General features: G+C 35.8%; 1 protein-coding gene across 2 annotated transcripts in view; it reads left to right on the forward strand.

The window, feature by feature from the left end:
• Nucleotides 1-15,921, forward strand: part of EEIG2 (EEIG family member 2) — a 28,252-nt gene extending 12,331 nt beyond the window's left edge. The window contains exons 2-11 of one of the 2 annotated variants that reach the window (XM_082314418.1): nt 2,625-2,745; nt 3,373-3,402; nt 3,909-4,025; nt 5,241-5,287; nt 9,298-9,404; nt 10,324-10,419; nt 10,985-11,171; nt 11,264-11,391; nt 11,780-11,849; nt 13,399-15,921. In XM_082314418.1, coding sequence (XP_082170544.1) covers nt 2,625-2,745; nt 3,373-3,402; nt 3,909-4,025; nt 5,241-5,287; nt 9,298-9,404; nt 10,324-10,419; nt 10,985-11,171; nt 11,264-11,391; nt 11,780-11,849; nt 13,399-13,414 — 919 coding nt within the window. In that variant the 3' untranslated portion in view covers nt 13,415-15,921. Of the gene's footprint in view, nt 1-2,624; nt 2,746-3,372; nt 3,403-3,908; nt 4,026-5,240; nt 5,288-9,297; nt 9,405-10,323; nt 10,420-10,984; nt 11,172-11,263; nt 11,392-11,779; nt 11,850-13,393 lie in introns of both variants that reach the window. The other variant, XM_082314417.1, reaches the window with a different exon arrangement.
• Nucleotides 15,922-18,808: the final 2,887 nt, after the last annotated feature.

Below are 18,808 nucleotides of genomic sequence, written 5' to 3' on the forward strand. Positions count from 1 at the left end.
AAACTGAGATCTTTACGCTGTGCTGACTACATATAAAATCTGATTCTGGGATTTTTTGTGTCTATGTGTTTGGGTTTTGGGGGGAGGAATACTACTAGTGTGCCAAAATGTGATGTTTTCAGTGAAAGAAAATCCTGACCAACCATATCAGTTACTCTGCATTCAAGTTCCCCTTCTTCCTCAGTCTTTTTAGTCTAACAAGCTCCTGCAAGTTAGGGTAAAACTCCCAGCAGGGTTGAGGGCTGAGCAAGCCTATTCCCTTTCAGTGTCAATGCAGGCCTGTTGCTTCTGGTGCTCACAAGAGGACACGAGTATTGTTTCATAAGAGCTTCAAGCATTCGCAGTCCACCCTGATAGAGATGTTGACAGAAGGATCAGAGTACTACAGTGAATTTAATGACTTAAGATAGTGACAGAAATATCCCTTCTCTATTTGAAGCAAAAATTTCTAGCTAGACAGCTCATGAGAAAGGTAAAACTGATCTTGATGTGGTGGTGTCTTTAAGAGAGAAGAGGTCTATTTTTTTGTTTTTATGATAAGTTCAAAATGTTACTTAGGAAAAAAAAAAAACTTTAAAAAAAGTAAATTATGGAGATTTCATTTCTAAGTCACTGGACCACTGTGATCTACAGAAAAATAGCGTTCTCAGAAGTTGTGTTATCTTTAAGCACAGTGTATGAAACCTGCAAATATGCGGACCCCCTATACCATGCACTTGGATAGCTGTGTTCTGCTTGACAGTGGACATCTAGTTGATTACTTTACCTTATAGTTGAGCAACTATCACAGAAGTGCTGCAAGTTATTCCTAGGCCTTCTAAGTGTAACAAATGTTAGCAGTTATCAAATACCGCTTTAAGGTTGTATTTTACTTGATGACTTCTTGCTTGAGCCTGTTTCCAGTAGAGGGTATAACTATTAGTAATTTGCCTTTGTTGAATTCAGGTTCTATTTTGGATTTGAATAACTCATATACTGGCAGTTTGGGATTTTTTTTTTTCCAAAGCACAGGAAAGTTTACAATATAAAACAAAACGGATAAAAGGTAGGTAGCTCGTGATGTACGGAGCCTGTTCCTTTTAGGTCACATGCCTGAATATGAATCAGTGTTGTATCATCAGAATCCGTTAGTCCGTTGTGGTCATTGAGCTGACTCATTTTAGGGAGGCTAGTTTATTCCTACCTTAGGAAGTCACGGTGCCAGTGAGCACTGTAGCTGGGAATTTCACCAGCACAGCAAATTGGAGCTTTTGCGTGAGCCTTGTGATTCATCATTTCTCCACGAGTGATAAACTCTGACTCCAGCTTATGCAGAACCATAGAATTCTGCCTCTGTTAAAGATGTCGGATGGGCTCTTCAATAACAAGCTGCTGTAAGGAGTTAATACAAAACATAGGAATGTATGTATTAGAAAAATAAATAGAAGAGAAAGAAAAGGACAAATATTGCTTTAATATGGGAAGACTGCACTTGAACAATTAGAGCAGTAGAAGAAACTAGCACAGTTTCTCCACAGTTCCAAGTTCCGAGTTTAGAAATGTGGGACTAGAAAAGAGCTTTTGATCATTGAGGCAAGTCCCTCAGAATCACCGGTCCTTATGTCCCCTGTTATTGACAAACTGGCCAACCGTGTCTTTAAATAAAGTAAGATTTTTTTGCTCCTACTTCTCTTATTCGAAGGCTGTTCTAGAAACTTGTTCTGTGGTTTGAGACCTTGTAATTTTCAGTTTTAAATGGGTGTTTGATTATGCCTTATTTTGGTCCTAACCACTTTTTATTTGCCTTAAAGTCATTTGGTCTCTGAAGTGTTTGAATTACTTAGTGTATTTTTATTATATGTATTTTTTTCTTATAAGATACAGGAGTTTTCTAGTTGTCCTCCCTGTACCTGTTCATTTGGGAGTCTGTTCTTGCTCAACCAGAGTTACCCAAACAGAATAATGTGTTCCGTTTGAGCCTTACATACCAACATTAATATAGCTGAGAGCATCCTACATTTAGCCTTTTTTTTCAGCTGCATCATATTGTCAGGTTGTAATCCTCCTGCAATGAACAAATCCACTCAGATATTAGTCGTCTTATTTTGCTCTCAAATGGCAAGCTCCCAGTATGTAGCTGAAATTCTTGTTTGCCCCAAGTGCATTACTTTGTATCCGGTTATTGTACATCATCTCCTTTGTACTTTTCCAGGCCTCCACTTTATCTAGTTCTGCTTGTATGATGCTCCCTTTCTCTGGATTGAAAAACTACTTGTCAAAGATGGTATCTTGGGCACATTTCAAAGCTCAGCAGCTTGGAAGACAGTGCCTGGGAGCTAATGTTCAGGAAGACTTCACTCTCCAGAGGCAAACTGGAGAAATCACGGTCTCATTCATTTGCAAAAACACATGGCTGCTGAATTTTTCTGTAGGTCTAATATTGTGTTCAAGGTTTGAAACAGTTATTGGTCTTGCTACACAAAGACAAGAGTGAAGGATGATTATTCAGGCCTCGAATCAGATTTTGCATGAAGTGACTACTCTACAAACAGCGGAACCAGGGTTTGTTCTTGAGCTGTCCTATTGCATTTTATGGTCCTGAATGTATATGCACCTGACACTAAGCATATGTTCTCTGTTTGCAGGGAGGTAGTACAGGCAAACTGTGTCCGCTGGAAGAAAAAGTTCTTATTTATGTGTAAAATCAGTGCCAGTGCCACAACAGGGATTCTGGATACTTGCATTTGCAGGGTGTCTGTACGGAAGGTAAGTAGCTCTTTTTCCCTCCTCTCCTCCTTCCCTGCTCTTTCTTCACTTGTTTTGGTTTAATTTTTAAATGTCTGATAAACTTCATAAAGCAAATTTTAGCTGCAACCATGTCAGGTATTATTCTAGTCAAAATTTCATAGTAATCTTATTAATTACCTTAGTTTGACTAATCCCTGTTTTTTTTTACATTCTTATTGAAAAGAACGCTTATTCCAGCAGGACATCAAAGGAATCGCTCATCGGTTGTTATAAAGTGAGCCCTTGATAGATACCTCCAGCGAGCAGCAGTAAACTTAGAAACCTTGAACTGTGCTAAGTACCAGGATTTTGTATGCAGCACTTCCTACCTTTGGGGCTAGACTTTGCAAGAGCCAAACGCTGGTCAGCATCAGGCACGCGCCCTTCCCCGCCTCCGCAAGATGACAATCTCCTGCTGGCCAGCACCGAGGAGATTATTAATACTAAATTCTAAACGACAGTACAGCCTAGCAAATGTGTGTTGAGCTATTTTAAAACGAAGATTAGTATTTGCTTTTCTAAAAAAAAAAAAACCAAAACAAACCAAAAAACCCCAGTCAGTATCTTAAATGGCTTAATGGCATGTCTTTTTTTCTTTTTTTCTAGGAGTTAAAAGGAGGAAAGGCATATGCAAAGGTAAATTGAGATGTATCTAATTTTGCCTATGAATTAGCTTTTCTTTCTTGTCATTTTATGCCCTTTTAAAGTAATTGCAGAATAGTACTCTAATACCCATGATTTCATTATGTGCATTATAGTGACACACTGGCGTTGGAACTCTCTATCAGTGTGTTTAATATTTAATAATGTTATACCACCAGAATTTTTTTCTTTCAATTTAGTATGTTGAAAGAGTCAATAAAAGTAAACCCTTCTGCATGTGTTTACTTTTAAAAATAAAGAAAACTCTCCTTGTTCTTTTTTCTCTTGAGACTTTAATTTTTAACTGAAAATAGAGCTATGCAGAATTTGACACTCAAAGTTTTTCTGCTTTTTGCCTTGGGCCACTCCCTTTAATGGGAATCCTCTTACTCATACTTGAGAGAAACTGCTGTTGAGTGGCACTCAATACTGTGCATGTAGCAAGTACCTTCATTTAGTGATATACTTACTACTAACTTTGTCATTTTTTTTCTTGACAGCTGGGATTTGCAGATCTAAATCTAGCAGAGTTTGCTGGATCGGGAAATACCACTCGTCGCTGTTTACTGGAAGGTTATGATACCAAAAATACAAGACAGGATAACTCCATTCTCAAAGTAATTTGTCTCCTTTATCGTACTTAAACTAATAAAGCAGAGAACAAGTGTTATTATTAAGCACTTAATGAAATTTAAAACATATTTGCTGAACCTCTTTGTAGAAGGAGAACTATTTAAAATAAAAATGTCAGCGTTGTTTAGGGAGAATCATTAAAATCCATGCAGTCAAAAATAGAATTTGTCCTACTCTTTGAAATGGAGCTGGATAGCTGTAAAAGAAGAGCTTTCAAAAGGTATTCCTATTCTAACAAGAACTGAAAAATGGAATAGGGAAGCACGACGAAAAAGTTAATACATTCATAAGAATGTAGCAATTATGTCTTTAAGACTGGGCAACGTCCTGTGCAGCTTTTCTAAGAGTGAATCTCTTAATTGGCTATTTATGTATAAGCCAGCTTCAACACCTCCATGGCTCCTGGAACTTTCCCTTTTCTATTTGATAGTAATCAGTGTAACAGTTGGTGAGCATTGTTGGAAGAACCCCACCCTGCTGTTCTCTCCCATTAGCCCAGGGAGCTGAAAAAACTGAATAAGCTGAATTACATACAGAATGTTACAAGTAAATTTTTTTAAAATTTCGTTTCCTACCAAGACACTAGGATTAATTTCTCATACTATTGAGTACACCATTTAAGCACGCACTTTCTGATTTCTTTAAGACAGTCACAGACTTTTTCCAGAAAACTTTTAATTGATGGCATTGACCCAGCTAACAAGCCTTCTCAATGCATTGTTGTCCTATGGCATTATTTACCTTTTGTGGTTTTACTTCATCTCTGATGTCAGCACAACCAGTTCTCGTAGGCTAGCAGTTTGCTAAACACTCTCAGCAAAGAACATACTTCAGCACCCACTGTTCTAAACAATATTCTGTTTGCTCATTAATCTTTTAGATTTCCTGTCTCTCTATTTTTCCCTTGAAACCATCCTAACTATTCATAATTCTAAGATTCTTCTTGATCTATGTATCTTTTGCAGAATCTTGTACGTGCAACTATGTTACTTTAAATGCTGTTTTGTGTTGTTTGCATGTGTACTAAGAAAAAAGATGTAGTTTTTTGCATAAGTGTGTTTATTTGCATATGTGATGAAGCCATTTTATTTTACTTAAATGTAAGATTTGTGGCAAGTATAACTTAGCGACAGGACCGTGTATCACAGACCAATTCCATTTTTTCTTGTTACAGTGGGTTTTGTTTTCTTAATGTATAGGTTTTGATCAACATGCAGCTAATGTCTGGAGACCCATGCTTTAAAACGTAAGTTTATGAAAAATCTGTGTGGGATAATGTTTTGGTCATGCATTCCATGTTCAGAATTACACTTCTAATTTGAATTTAGAAATCTCTCCAATCTGGCAACAATATTTAAAAAAAAAAAAAAAAAAAAAAAAAACAAAAAACACAAAGGCACAAAAAAAATGGGATGGTAGCTGAATAATGGCTAACATGGTAAAAATACCAGTAGAAGTATCATAGTTCTCCTTGCTGTTAAATGGTTAGTATATTGTCAAGCAAAGAATACCAGCCTGTACCTCCGTGATTAAAAAAAAAATAAAAATAAAAGAAGCACTTAAGGGAAGCTGTTCTTGCAGCAAGCTTATACAAATATACTTGGTGTGGGGTGATCTGACTAATATTTGTGTTTGGAAAATGTGCTGTTACACCTTTTATTCACAAGTTGCAGATGATTTTAAAAGATTTATTTAAAAAAACCCAGAAGTGTGATTTGACTTTGTACAAGAGAAAGCACTTACAGATATTTAGTTAGCAAAGACATTATGCAACTTAGTAAAAGATGCAAGAGGTAACATCTGAGGGGGGAGGCAGGTAGGAAATTACGCTGCTATATACTCAGGATCCTTTGGCCTCATTGTCCTTAAGCTGTAGTTAAGGAAATGAAATAGTTTTGCTAGAGCATGTTAGCTTCCATAACTAACCACGGGACAGAAAAATCACGTGTGCTAGGGAAAAACCTAGTCGTGAGCAAGATGGAATTGTTGCCTTCTTTCTAGACTCATAAGCCATTTTGTTATAAGGCACCCAAGCTTAGTGGATAACTGAACTGAAACAGTGCAATTGGCAAGCTTCCTATTTCCAGAGAACACCACTGTCCTGCTAACCATGACTTAATTATCCTGAACAGTAGGAAGTGAAGAATTCTCACATGTTATTTGTATTATAAGAGATATTTTATAATAACCTAAATGCCATTCATTTTAAGGATAGGCTTAGAGATATGTATAGAATCTGCTTCCATGAATGCAGTGTGGAAAATGCCTCGATATTTGCCAAGACTCTTAATGCCACTGCTTTTCTGTAAATTAAAATGTTGGTAGACTGGGTTGTTTGAAGTGTATGTGCTTTTCAGTTTAACGTCAATCTTTTCTAATTCTACATGACAGTGGAAGCCAATTTTGTCTAGATCAGGTTTAAACCAACTTAGTTGTATTTTACTTGTCACAAGATGTTTGGGGGAGGGGTTGATTAAATAATTCCTTCAAAATAAATTTGATCCCTTAAGTTCTAGTTTAACTCCAATTTTTCTTCAGTTCATTGACTACGTTGTTATACTGAAACTAGTAGGAGATGGAATCAAAATGAGAGGACATATTTTCTTCCCACAATATGCGGTTAAGCTGTGGAACTCCTTGCTACTACATGTTGTGAATTCTAAAAGCTCAAGAAAGAATTAAGACAAATTCCTGAAGAAAGAAATTATCGAGGGCTATTAAGTATAAAACATCCTACAAGGCTCAAGAAATACCTAACCTACAGATGAGGAGATGCTGGAAGAATATGCAGGTGATACATTACTACGTGTGCCATATTCTCTTAGCATCTGTTGTTTGCTGCTGACGGAAACAGGATGCAAGGCTGGACAGACCTTTGGCCTGAGACAACAGGCTTGTTCCCATGTTAGCCTTTTCAAAAACAATCATCTAAGGCAGAGTTCCAAGTATTACACATAACTTGAAAAGAAAAAATGAGCTTAAGGAAAACAATCAGGAAAAAATTGCTAGCTTCACCCTTGTTATGTCAATCCCAACTTTTTGTGTAGGTTCTCAACTTTCATTTATACTTTCAGACCTTATGTTGGATCAAAGATATCTTCCATTGTAAAGATATAGTGCTTAGTTACAAACTGCTACACTAAAACACTTTTACTTCAGTACAAATTAGGTTTTTTGTTAAGGTACTCTCATAAACTCATCTTTTATCAGATTAATGTAGGCAATCAATGTCCCTCTGAATAATCCAATGAGGAGAGATAATAATCTCATACAGGCTTAATCTGTAGCAGTAAAGATATATTGAAGTCTTCCTTAAGTAAAAAAGACTGTGTTTAAAGTGAAATGAGGCTGCAGCTCCAAGAAGAGCAGCATGATCTCCTAACTCAGTCTGAGGGGCAAGTATGAAGTAACTCATGATCTGTAGGTTTCATTAGGACAATCAAGAACTGTTTTCTGTAGCAACTAGAGACTGTGCGTTACTGCTGTGGCTGTATCCTTACTATTGTTTCTGAGGAGATTCGAGAATGTTGCCTGCACCAGTCTAGCTCAGATGATTCATTGCAGGAACTCTTCAATGTCCCCTTGCACCACTAAAGGCCCTTTCTCCTCTCTTCTAACCTTCAATAAGAAGAACAGAACACTGTGAAATTTCATCTTGTGCTCTACTGAATAAATAGTAAGAGGGTGCTATCTGAATTTGTTTGATTGGGCAAAGCTTTTCTGTGTCCCTAGTTATTTAGCACCTCTTGATTTACTTTGAGTCAGACCTATTAACAAATACATCACTGATACTGATAAATGATTTCTCAAAGGCAGCTAACCAATCATTAGTCTTGTATACTAATAAAACAATGTAATTCTGTTGTTTACTGGCTGGTACCGAAACAGTTGAAATTAGTACCTAAATAGTTTTCTGGCTCCCTAGGAAAAAATCTCTGACATTATTCAGACTTGGCATTTTCTTCCAAACTGATGATATAACCATTTCCTGGAACATAAACTTTCAACCCAAACAGAACAAAAAATTTATCTAATCCAGATGTTCTTTACAGAAGGAAAAATAAACCTTAAAACAATTTCACAATCTGGAATCAGCTACATATTTTATGAAGAAGCTTAGAAGGCTTGATGTTTGATCTGGGGTGATATCCCTGAAAGCATTCGGTTCTTGCTTTCAAAAGTATGTTAGGCAGTTAAGTCACAGAAGGATTGTATTTCCAGAAGCGCTTTTTCTCTTTCTCTTTACTTTCAAACTTAACATGAGAGGGGATATGTTACTGTACATAAAGACAGTGACTAATTTATTGAGTATGTCAAATCTAAAAACATCAACAAATAAATATCCATTTGTATGCAGACCAACAGCCTGTTCCCAAAGTCAAAAATAACAGAGCGTTAAAAAAAAAATGTAGGTAACATCTTTAAATGTATTTTAGTCGTATTTTCTTGAAAGAGAAGATTACTTTCACTTTGTCATTTTCTAATTAGTTTCTTTTGCACTAGCAAAACACAGGCTTATTCATTTTAATAAAATATCCCTTTGGATCTTGGTATAAACTGAAACAAGCATTTAAGCTTTATTAATGTTTTTTTTAATATTGAACCAAATTTAAATTATGTCATACATGATGCTTTTTTTTTAATTTGCAGGAGGTAGAATTTAGAGGGGAATACATGGAGATGGTAACATAGGCCCCTTTGTTAGGAGTGAGAGGGTTATGAGCCCAGAGTTCCTCATGTACTGTTAACAGAGGTGAAACAAAGCCAGGATTACATCACAGTGCCCAAGCCAAGTAGGCCAACTGTCATTGTGTGGGTTTGGTTTTTTTTTTTTAACTTACCACCTTGTCATGTATTCCATGAAGTACTGAATTATATATGTTCTTAGCATATTAATTATCCTGTGATTCATACACTTAAAAAAATAATTAAGAACTTAAAAATAAACAAATATCACTCCACCAATCATCGAAAAGGAAAAGTCTTTCTGAGGATCCCCAGAAGCCTGAAGGGCTGAGCAGATGGATTCTGTGAAATGTCCTGAAACTCAATAGCAAAAGCTTTTTTTTTTTTTTTTTTTTTTTTTCTTTTTAACAGGGGGCTAGGCAGCATGTTTTCAAAACAAAGTTTACAAGCCTATTAACTTGAAGCACAGTGTGAATTATGCCAACTTACTTGAAAAGAAAAATCTGTGCTGATCAATTTGGAAGGATTACAGCAAAAGTACAGCAACTCTTAACCACCTTTTTCTTACAGGCCTCCTTCCACAGCAATGTCTATAGCAATTGCTGGAGAATCAGAATCTTTGCATGAAGACAGGAAAGGTGGAGAAAACTTAAAAGTATTACATCTGGGCGCAGCAGGTATAAAATAATGCTCTTAATTTCTCAATTCTTTTATAACTGGCTTCATAGCTTCAAGGAGATGTATGAAATACTACAGATCTTAAAGGGATGCTGACAGTTGGCCCACAAAGGGACCTTCTTTGGTTATTTGTTGAGACACACTCTCCTAGATAACATCAGTGGAATCTCTCTTTTTTGCTTTTCTAACAGTTTATTTAATGGAAATTAAATCTGTGTGACAGATTTCTGATTTGCTTTGGATTTGTATTTTGACTGACCATTTAATTTGGCCCTTGATTTTCAACTTACGAATCACAGGGATATGCATAACTGAGTAGATTTTGAGTGGTAAAAGTTCTAAGTATTGTTTAAAATTGAAGTAGTTACTCTGAAATTTAGACTATTAGGAAAAAAAATACTATTAAACCAGTTTATTACAGGTTGAAATTTGGGGGTGTTTGCTGGGTTGGGGGGGGCGGGGCTGGTTGGTTTGTTTTACAAGCTTCAGGCTCTTACATAGCTTATGAATTTCCACCCTAAACACAGCTTAAGTTGTCTTAACCATAGTTACTTTTTCAGCCACAAAACATCTAGCACACCATGCTACTATGGTACTATGGAAAGCATGGTGATCTCTTTAATGTCTACAATGTAAACAAATGTAAAACTACAATTCATACAAATCTTTCTAACCCAATGGTATTCTCTGTTTTACTCATACAGAAACGTGTTATGATTTTTTTTTTTTTTAAGGAATGCATATTTGTTAACATACATGGTATTTTTGCAGCACTTGAATCTTCAAAGGGTTTGTAGAAAACCAGTGTCAAGTCCCTAGTCCCTCTGGGAAATCTGAGATTTGAGTCTAATCAAGATTACAGGCAAAGTAATAACAAAACTGGCTTTAGCAACACTATCTGACTTGCACATGTTGCAGATGTCTCACCAAAGAGTGCCTCAGTCCCAGATGAACTTGGTGCATGTGGACATTCCAGAACATCAAGCTATGCAAGTCAGCAGTCAAAACTGTCAGGTAGCTGTTAACAATTTTGTTATGAATTGTTGGGGTTTAGTTACTTTCACAGTTTTAGACTGTAGAAAATAAGTATACTTTATATGTTTAAAAAAACAGTTTGAAGTTGAAAGCTTTTTCCTAGGAGTATCAGGTCTGGGGAGGGTAACTTTTTTTTTTCTCTTAAAAGCACAATGAATTATCTGTTCAGATGTGAGACAGCTTTTTCCCTTAGCTCCCTCCAATTAACATATCTGAATGAGATTTTTACCTCTTCCATGTGTAAAAACAAGTAACTTACAAATGGAGACTTAGTTCTAAAAGCTGAAAGGGAAGTAATGACACCAAGTCATTATATTTATTAGGAAGCAAGAGTTACTTAGAACAAAAAGAAAACAGCATGTGCTAGAATAGAAAACCCAAAGTAAATTGCCTAGCTGGTGTATGCACATACAGTCATAAGGCTTTCGAAGTCTCGTCATAAGAAGACAAAACACAAATTCTGCTTTCAGGATGGTAAAATACAAGTCATGACCTTGGCTGTCAACAACATACCTAACCTAGCTCTCCTGCACTTTCCCAACAGGATACAGCACATGTCACTCTAGATCATCCAGTCTGTCTGAACTCTGCCACAGGAGGAACACCTCGGTGGGTAGTACCTCAACAGGAATTGGAAGTATTCTAGAGCCATGTGAAGAGACTGAGCCAAAAGTAACTGAAGCTAATGTTGATACGTCTGTTAAAGATGCACCATCAGAAAAAGTCTGCAGGTACAGTTTAACTTGGAAAGCCGTATCTAGCAGAAGTAAAACATAATTTACTGTATCACTTCTAAGAGCTCTAAATGTATTTATTTTTGCAGACATCCTGTAAAGCAAGACTCTGTGGAGTCACAGCTGAAGAGGGTCGATGCTACCAGAGTTGACGCTGATGATATAGTTGAAAAAATACTCCAGAGTCAAGACTTCAGTTTAGACTCAAGTGCAGAAGGTATGGAGATAAATAAGGAAGCTTCAGGAAAATTGATCCACATTACAGGCCTTAGGAAAATCCACTCTCTTCATAGTCCCTGTTGCTTGTAATCATAAGGACTGGGCATATGGATCACTACATTTTCTGCTTCATCCTGTCTCTCAGAAGTTGAAAAGACCCTAGCTTTCCCAGAGAATTACTTTAAGCCTGAAAAGAAAAGAGCAGGGGCAAACCTACAAGGAAGGTAGTTCCTCCAACCTGTATCATGTGAAGTTTGGTTCTTCCTTACTTAAAACATATGTATCTGAAAGTATCAGTTACAAAACTGGTAGATTTAAAATGACTTAGTTTTAGCTAGGGCAACATTAAAGGAAGCTAACATATGTTAATCCCCTTGCTTTTTTAGAAGAAGGTCTAAGATTATTTGTGGGCCCTGGTGGAAGCACTTCTTTTGGAAGCCATCATCTACCTAACAGGTATGTAGCCTAAACAAAAATGCATCTTATACAGCAATTATTCTGTATATACATTCTTGATCTTTGTATCTTTCTGTTCTGTATCATTTAAAGGCACCAAAAGAACTAGATCATCAGGTTTTAAAACAAAACACATAGGTTAGTTTGGAGGTTCTGAAGAGTCTCAGTTCCAAAGTTTTCAGATACGAGCAATGTTTCAGTATGGACACAGGAAACAGGCACCAGTTTGAAATCTTAGCTCTACAGACTTACTGTGTTACTCTCTGGAGCTGGAAGAAAGTCTTAAGTGTTTTACACATCCACCTTTACAGTATCCAACTTTTACGTCTTCCTGATAACAAGCCTAATTTTCTCCGCTTCAGTTTTGCTCACAACTCCTTCTGTTTCCATACACTACGTTATTCCTGTTTCAATGGCTTGTTCATCTTTCAGCTATTTGTAGCCCTAAACTCTCTCCTTTGATAATCTGCTTCAGATTATCTTCTTGTAGTTTTTTAGAACTGGGGAAATTTTTTTCTTCTCTAAACTCTCTTTAAATACTCTGATACATGACTTGACCTGAATGTATTAGAGTCTTCTCAGATGAGAAAATACTAAAACCAGGTAAGAATAACCTCTACTACCATGATTCTGCAGTCCAGGGTAACTCTTAAGATTTTTCTTTATCTCATGAAAGTAGCATAGCATCAGTATTTCAGCAATTTAAGCAAGTACTTCTGGAATTAGGTATAAAGGCAGCTGGTAATGTGCTGAAAGTTATAAAACAAATACATTTTACACAAGCAAGAAATACCAATGGTTAAAAGATAATTCATTGGCTTATTTGCAAACTGGGCACACTAATTTCTATCTAGGATAACGTGTATGGTTACAGAGCACACTACAGTAGTATATGGAGATCTGTCCTAATTCAGTTGCCAGAAAAGTCCAGGCAGAATATTATACTAAGGCAGAGCTTTGCCCTATTAATTTTTCACAGGGTACTGCAATTTGCCATGTAAACCAACCCACTATGTGGGGCGAGACAGTTTTGTAACTGTACATTTAGAATTCAGTGTCAACAAGAGACTGGAAGACATTTTTCTTGTATCTTAACATAAGAAGACTGTAACTTATGGGTTTTTTATAGACATTTATCTATTTATGTATTAATGTATTTAAAAAGTATTAGCTGGATATGATGTAGCTGGGGTGGGAGGGGTACCCAAAAGATAATGTTTAGGGGAACTATAGAGAAGGCCAACAGCAACTTCTTTTTCAGTAATGTTATTTATCGTTCTTCATTTTGACTGTAGTATAACACAAAACGCTTTAATGCATTGAACCATAGGTTACTCAGTGGCATGGTAATTACACATTTTCTACCCTTCACATTTAGCTGTTCTGGTACTAGCTGTTTGGTTGGGGGGGGGTTGTTGGGGTTTTTTGGGGGGGTGTGATTGTTTGGGGTATTTTTAAACAGTAAACTTGCTGATCTGTGATACTTGCTGTTTAGCTTCTGTTTAAATTGGAATTGAACTAACTTCTTTCAAACATTCTTTCAGAGTAGGATCTGGAGCATATGAGCAGGTGGTGATAAAACGCTAGACTAGAATGACAAACAAGAGGAAAACTTGGAGCTCTGGCATTGATACTTCTGGTGTTGTTTGCTCTGTTGCAAGAGTTGTGAAAGCCAAAGTGAACTCAATGTAATATTTTTTTGAAAAGTAATGGAATGCCTCTTGCTCATAGAGCTTCACTCTCTGTGGTATGAAGGCAATGTGTAGCTATGTATACCTTGTGCAAGGACTTGGACTGTTTTTGTAAGCTCTACCTGATGTTAGTGGAATTACTTGCTTTTCAAGTTGTGTGAAACGTTTTTGGAAGCACGATTAAGTGAGTCCCATTTCAGTATTTTATACAGGAGATCACTTGTGGTGATGTACTTTGTAACTTCTTTTCTAAAGAAGCTTCTAAAAGTTGGTCTTAAATGAACCTGAAGAAATTAATTACTCAATTTGATCCTACCTGCCATTTTAGTCTTACAGAAGCTATTTACGTTTATCAAGTCAAAATGAATACCAAGTCAAAATTAAGGCTTCCACAAAACAGCCCAGCTATGTTTTAATATAACCAAAACCTTCTCTTAAGAGTACTGAGCATAACTTCATTGTAAACTTGAACAGTAGAGGTGAACTTCACATGCATTTTAAAAAAAATACTAAATAGATCTAAACCAGCCAGAAATCAGTTGTTAACTGTAAATGAAGTCTAGAGGCTTAAATGCATCAAATGTGACATCTGTTTTCGTGCAAGTGACAAAAAAAGTGGGATTCCACATCAAGATGCTAAGGCACAGTTGTGTATCATCAAGAAAGCTGGCTTGATTGTGAAATTTGGAGTTCAAAAGCTGCTTCCACAGAAACTCACTTCAATAGTGCATGAACCTTGAGATTCAATGGGATGGTACTGTTTACAAACCTAGTCAGTAGTTTACTACCACTTAGAACTTTTTATTGTAGCTTAATCCTTCACAGTTAGTTAGTGCTTTGCTTGTGTTTTGAATGTGCCTTGTGGGACTGGGGAGGTACAGGGAGATGAAACTATTTACTAAGCAACTTAAGCTTTAAAACTAGGTAAACATCTATACCATTATCAATGTAACTTATTAAGAGAAGCACTTTATTGTAGACGTACTCTGCACTCTGAAAACGTCTTACTGTGCAGCAGATTTGTTGAACACTTCTTCCTTCACTATTGGTCCACTGTTACATTAAGGTCAATGTACTGTATTTAAATTTGCACAAATAGTGATTTGCCTGACAGGCAAGAAAGATGAAAGATCTCTTAAAATTTTCATTGAGAATTATGAAAGAACCGATTTTTTAAAGGGATGTGTTAGGTGACACAGTTCTAATTCAGGTTTGGCTCTGCTGTATTTAATGGTAAACTGCAAATGACCTTAATTTTGTTATGATTAGTTGTATTGTTTATCAGTAAGGCTTGGATTAAATAAAAATACAAATAGTGTGGCCATTTTTTAAAGCTCTGAATGCTTCAAATGCTGCTCAGAGTGATGTTTGACATTCTTTTATTGAAGTATAAGCAGGCCATATTTAATAGGTTAAATTACGAAAAGCAGGCTTTGTTTTCCATAAATCCATAGTAGAGTTATTAAACTAATTTTTATTTGTGTTTTTTAGGAAATTTCAGATTTTAAAGCTTGAGTACTGTTATTGAATATGATTAATATGAGCTATCTCTCAGTTATGGTACTTAAATACCTTTATTTCCTACTGTTAATTATAATATCTTTGAAGTGTTTTAATGGGTAAAATAATTAATACAAATATTATATTTTAGCTGCTGTTAATAGAAGTGTGGTATTATCCATTTCTGCCCTCCACAGGAATTTTAAACAGAAACTACAAGTATACAACTATCTCTCAGAGCATGATACTTTCCTTTCCTGTTAAATAACTAATTTGCACCAAAAAAAATCCCCCTTCAAGCCAAAAGATGCATGAAATTTGAATAAATTAAGTTGCTTTCAGTACTCTCTAACACTGCTACACTTGTTGACAATCTATTAAAACCAGTAGTAGTTAGATAGTAGTTTACTAGGAAAAATAGGCACAGTTTGAGGAAAAAAGACTTTTAAAAAAAACATTGTACAGCTACTTATGTAATTAAGGGAATTTCCATAGCCCAGATGTATATTCTATGTTAAAAGACAGAGCTAACTGCCAGAGATTAGATACTTTGTTTACTAGAAACGAATTATTTTCTTGCTTGAGGGAAGTTTACATGGAAATCAAGCTTTTAATAAAACTGTATTCTAGTAATTTATTGTTCTCACTTTGAGTTACAACTCTTTATGAAGTGATTCTCTAGTTGTGCATACTTTAAGTGGAAGATGACCTTCAAATTTAGATGTAGTATTTTCTTTTTTGTAAGCCATGTTATAAGAATACTGGAGACTCTTATGTAGTAAACTGTTTGGGATGTGGTGGTGGCAGGTTTTTTTGTTTTTGGTTTTTTTTACTGTATTTAAATGCAAATGTCTCAGACATTCAATAAACTCATGTCTTCAGCTTGGAATATGTTTCTAAACAATTATGTCTTTTTTTTTTTTTTTAATGCAAAAATGACAAACTTAACTGGAAGTGTGTGTCCATTTCAGTTTCTCTACTGCTTTTCAAACTTCACCTCTGCAGCTTATTAAACTTCATCTCCAGTCCACAAAGTATTTAATGTCACCATTACTAGTACATAGTTATTTATCTGTCTCCTGGAAAGGAAAAGTAGTATGTCAGTCTCATGCAAATGAATATCAATTTTAAAGTGTGAGGCTTACTGGTAGGTTAATTAAGCAGAGTCCACAACTAGCAGTATTTGGGGAAAGTGAGGGCACTGTGTATAGTGCCTCCTCACCTCGCAAATGACAAAATTAATCTTCCTCAGTTGAGTGTAAAGACTTACTGCTACTTAAACTTTTCATACAGTTGGTATAACTTTGTAAATGACCTTCTTATTTTTCTAACAAAACTACTTGTGGTACATACTACTTTTCTCATCAATGCATTCAAAATAACCAGGCTTTTTGGTACTGCAGTAAGCATCTGTTCTTGCATAAAAACAACTAGATTGTTGAAAATTGCAGCTAATTATAGTACAAACTATTTGGCACTCTGATCAGTTCAGTAATCAGTTAATTGTATAGTAAGGATTAAGAGAAGTAACTGTACCATGTATAACCAACTTCAATATCGCTGTATTTCAATTCAAAAAGGAAGAAAATTTTTCAAAAATTTCAGCAGAATATCTTCGAATTTATTTTGCGCGTTGTTGTGTCTCTTCTGGTTTTAAGAATCAACAGTTTCCATGTAGAAAAGGCAAATCTCATCAGCAAACAAATCCTCCAGTTAAGGACCTCACAGTGGAGAGTTCTCTCAGAAATATGAAGTATACATGTATATACATAAAGCATCCATGGATGCTAGTCACCTTACTGAATACCAGCAGCTGCAAATACAATCACTAGAGGATTGTGGTTTTTTTTTTTTTTTTAAATGCTTTGCTTTTTCTACTTCTGTGTTTTCACACTAAAACAGTGATGTATACGTTGTAAGGAAAACATATCATTTAGACACAGTTCTTTTTTTAATCTGGAAGGAAAACATCTCATGGATGAAAATAAGGCTATGCACCACTGTTTCATACACATATGCAATATATCAAGGCAAAACCATTACTGTGATATAGGAAAAGATTCTCCTTTACTACTACAAAAAAAAAAAAAAAACACAAAAAAAGTAAAGATATGAAGTACGAGAACTTCGAGTGCTGTCATCGAACATTTAGGTGCGTTTTGTGGCCCTTCTGACATGGGAAAATGACAACATAGAGACAAAGACTAGCATAGGAAAAAATTACTTTCTATAATTCTTGAGGCAAAATAAGTAGTTCTGCCTTCTCCCCATGCAACTGCTAATTCTCTCCTGCTCTCTCCTTCCCACGTGTTGTACCACTACAAGGTCCTGTGACAGATCAGTTGATTCAATTCCCTGTATGGCCCCACAGCGGGATCTGCCAACAAGGCAAGACAGGGAAACACATCTTAATACATTTGTTAACATTTCTGTTGGACAAGTTATTTTCATTTTGTTGCTTCCTTATTAAAAGCTAGAAATTATTAAGTAACATGTTTTCCTTTTTTTTATGTGAAGGAAATCTCTAAGCATGAGCTAGCAAAGCTTTGCCTAAGTTCAGAGTTGTACGCACTGCCCTTCTGATCACAACTAAAATTGCATATACTTGTAAAGAAGGGACTAGTTTTTGGGTTTTTTTAAAATTGCCTTCTCTTATGATCTATTGATGTTTCCCCAGTATCCTCAGTTGAGTATATGCTAGTGTCGGTGCATTTTATTTTGGGGATGTTCCCAGTGAACTGCTTGCACACAGGACTGCATTAAAATGTGTTTTGTTCTGTAAATGAGGAAGAAAGCGCAAAGGACTTTTGCATAAGAATTTTTCTGTCATTTCAGAAGCCCCTTCCTATGTTTCTTCCACTTAGTTTAAATAGAAAAACAAAAAAGTCCCAACAACTAACCATTATGAGTTACACATAACCCAGCGGTAACTGAATGATCCAAACCTCGCTTATCAACACAATGACAAGAATTATGGAATAGAGCTTAATACCATGGAAATCCATGGGAGACAGGACTGAGACACATCAGAAGTTTATTAACTCCTCCAGCTCTCACAATTAGGCAGTTGGTTTTTCTTTATTGAGGGGATATTTTTAGAATTTATTTATACCACTTCCTCACTTTTTTATTATTAATTTAAAGCACTGATCAGAAACATTCTGTTCAGCTATTCTGACCATAATCAATCCCTACTAACTTGCTCAATAGCTATCAAGTTATTTCCCTTATATTCAGGATACGGCACTGTTTGTTTTGTTTTGTGGTGGTGGTGGTGTTTGGGGTTTTTTGTTGTTTTGTTGGGTTTTTTTGTTTGATTGTTTTTTTAATCTACTTTATTTGGATTTTACAGTTTTGAACAACCTAAGGTTGACCTATTTTGAGACATGTGTGCCATCTCCTGGTCAGTGATATTGCCACAAGTCTAAAACATTTCATCTTCATAAACTTCCTTTCAGCATCCTGATTTGAGACATCAGAATTGACCTTGGTCAAACTCCAAGCTTAAATGGTACACAATAAATACTGTGTTTATTCACAAATATGCATAATAGTTTACTCAAAAGACCAACCTGATAATGAAGAGCTGCGCACAGTGAATCCTGTGAGAGGGTTTAACTGCTCCTGAAAAGACAGTTAATTCAGTCCTTAAATTTTAATCAAGATTTTCTTTAATTTAAGCCAGTAGAAACCTGGAAAGCTGGCACGCAAAATAGCGTACCTTGTTTTAGTAAAAGCTAGCAGTCTCAATTAAAACGTATATATTCT

This window comes from Platalea leucorodia, assembly GCF_965183815.1.
Source record: "Platalea leucorodia genome assembly, chromosome: 5".
NCBI lineage: Eukaryota > Metazoa > Chordata > Aves > Pelecaniformes > Threskiornithidae > Platalea > Platalea leucorodia.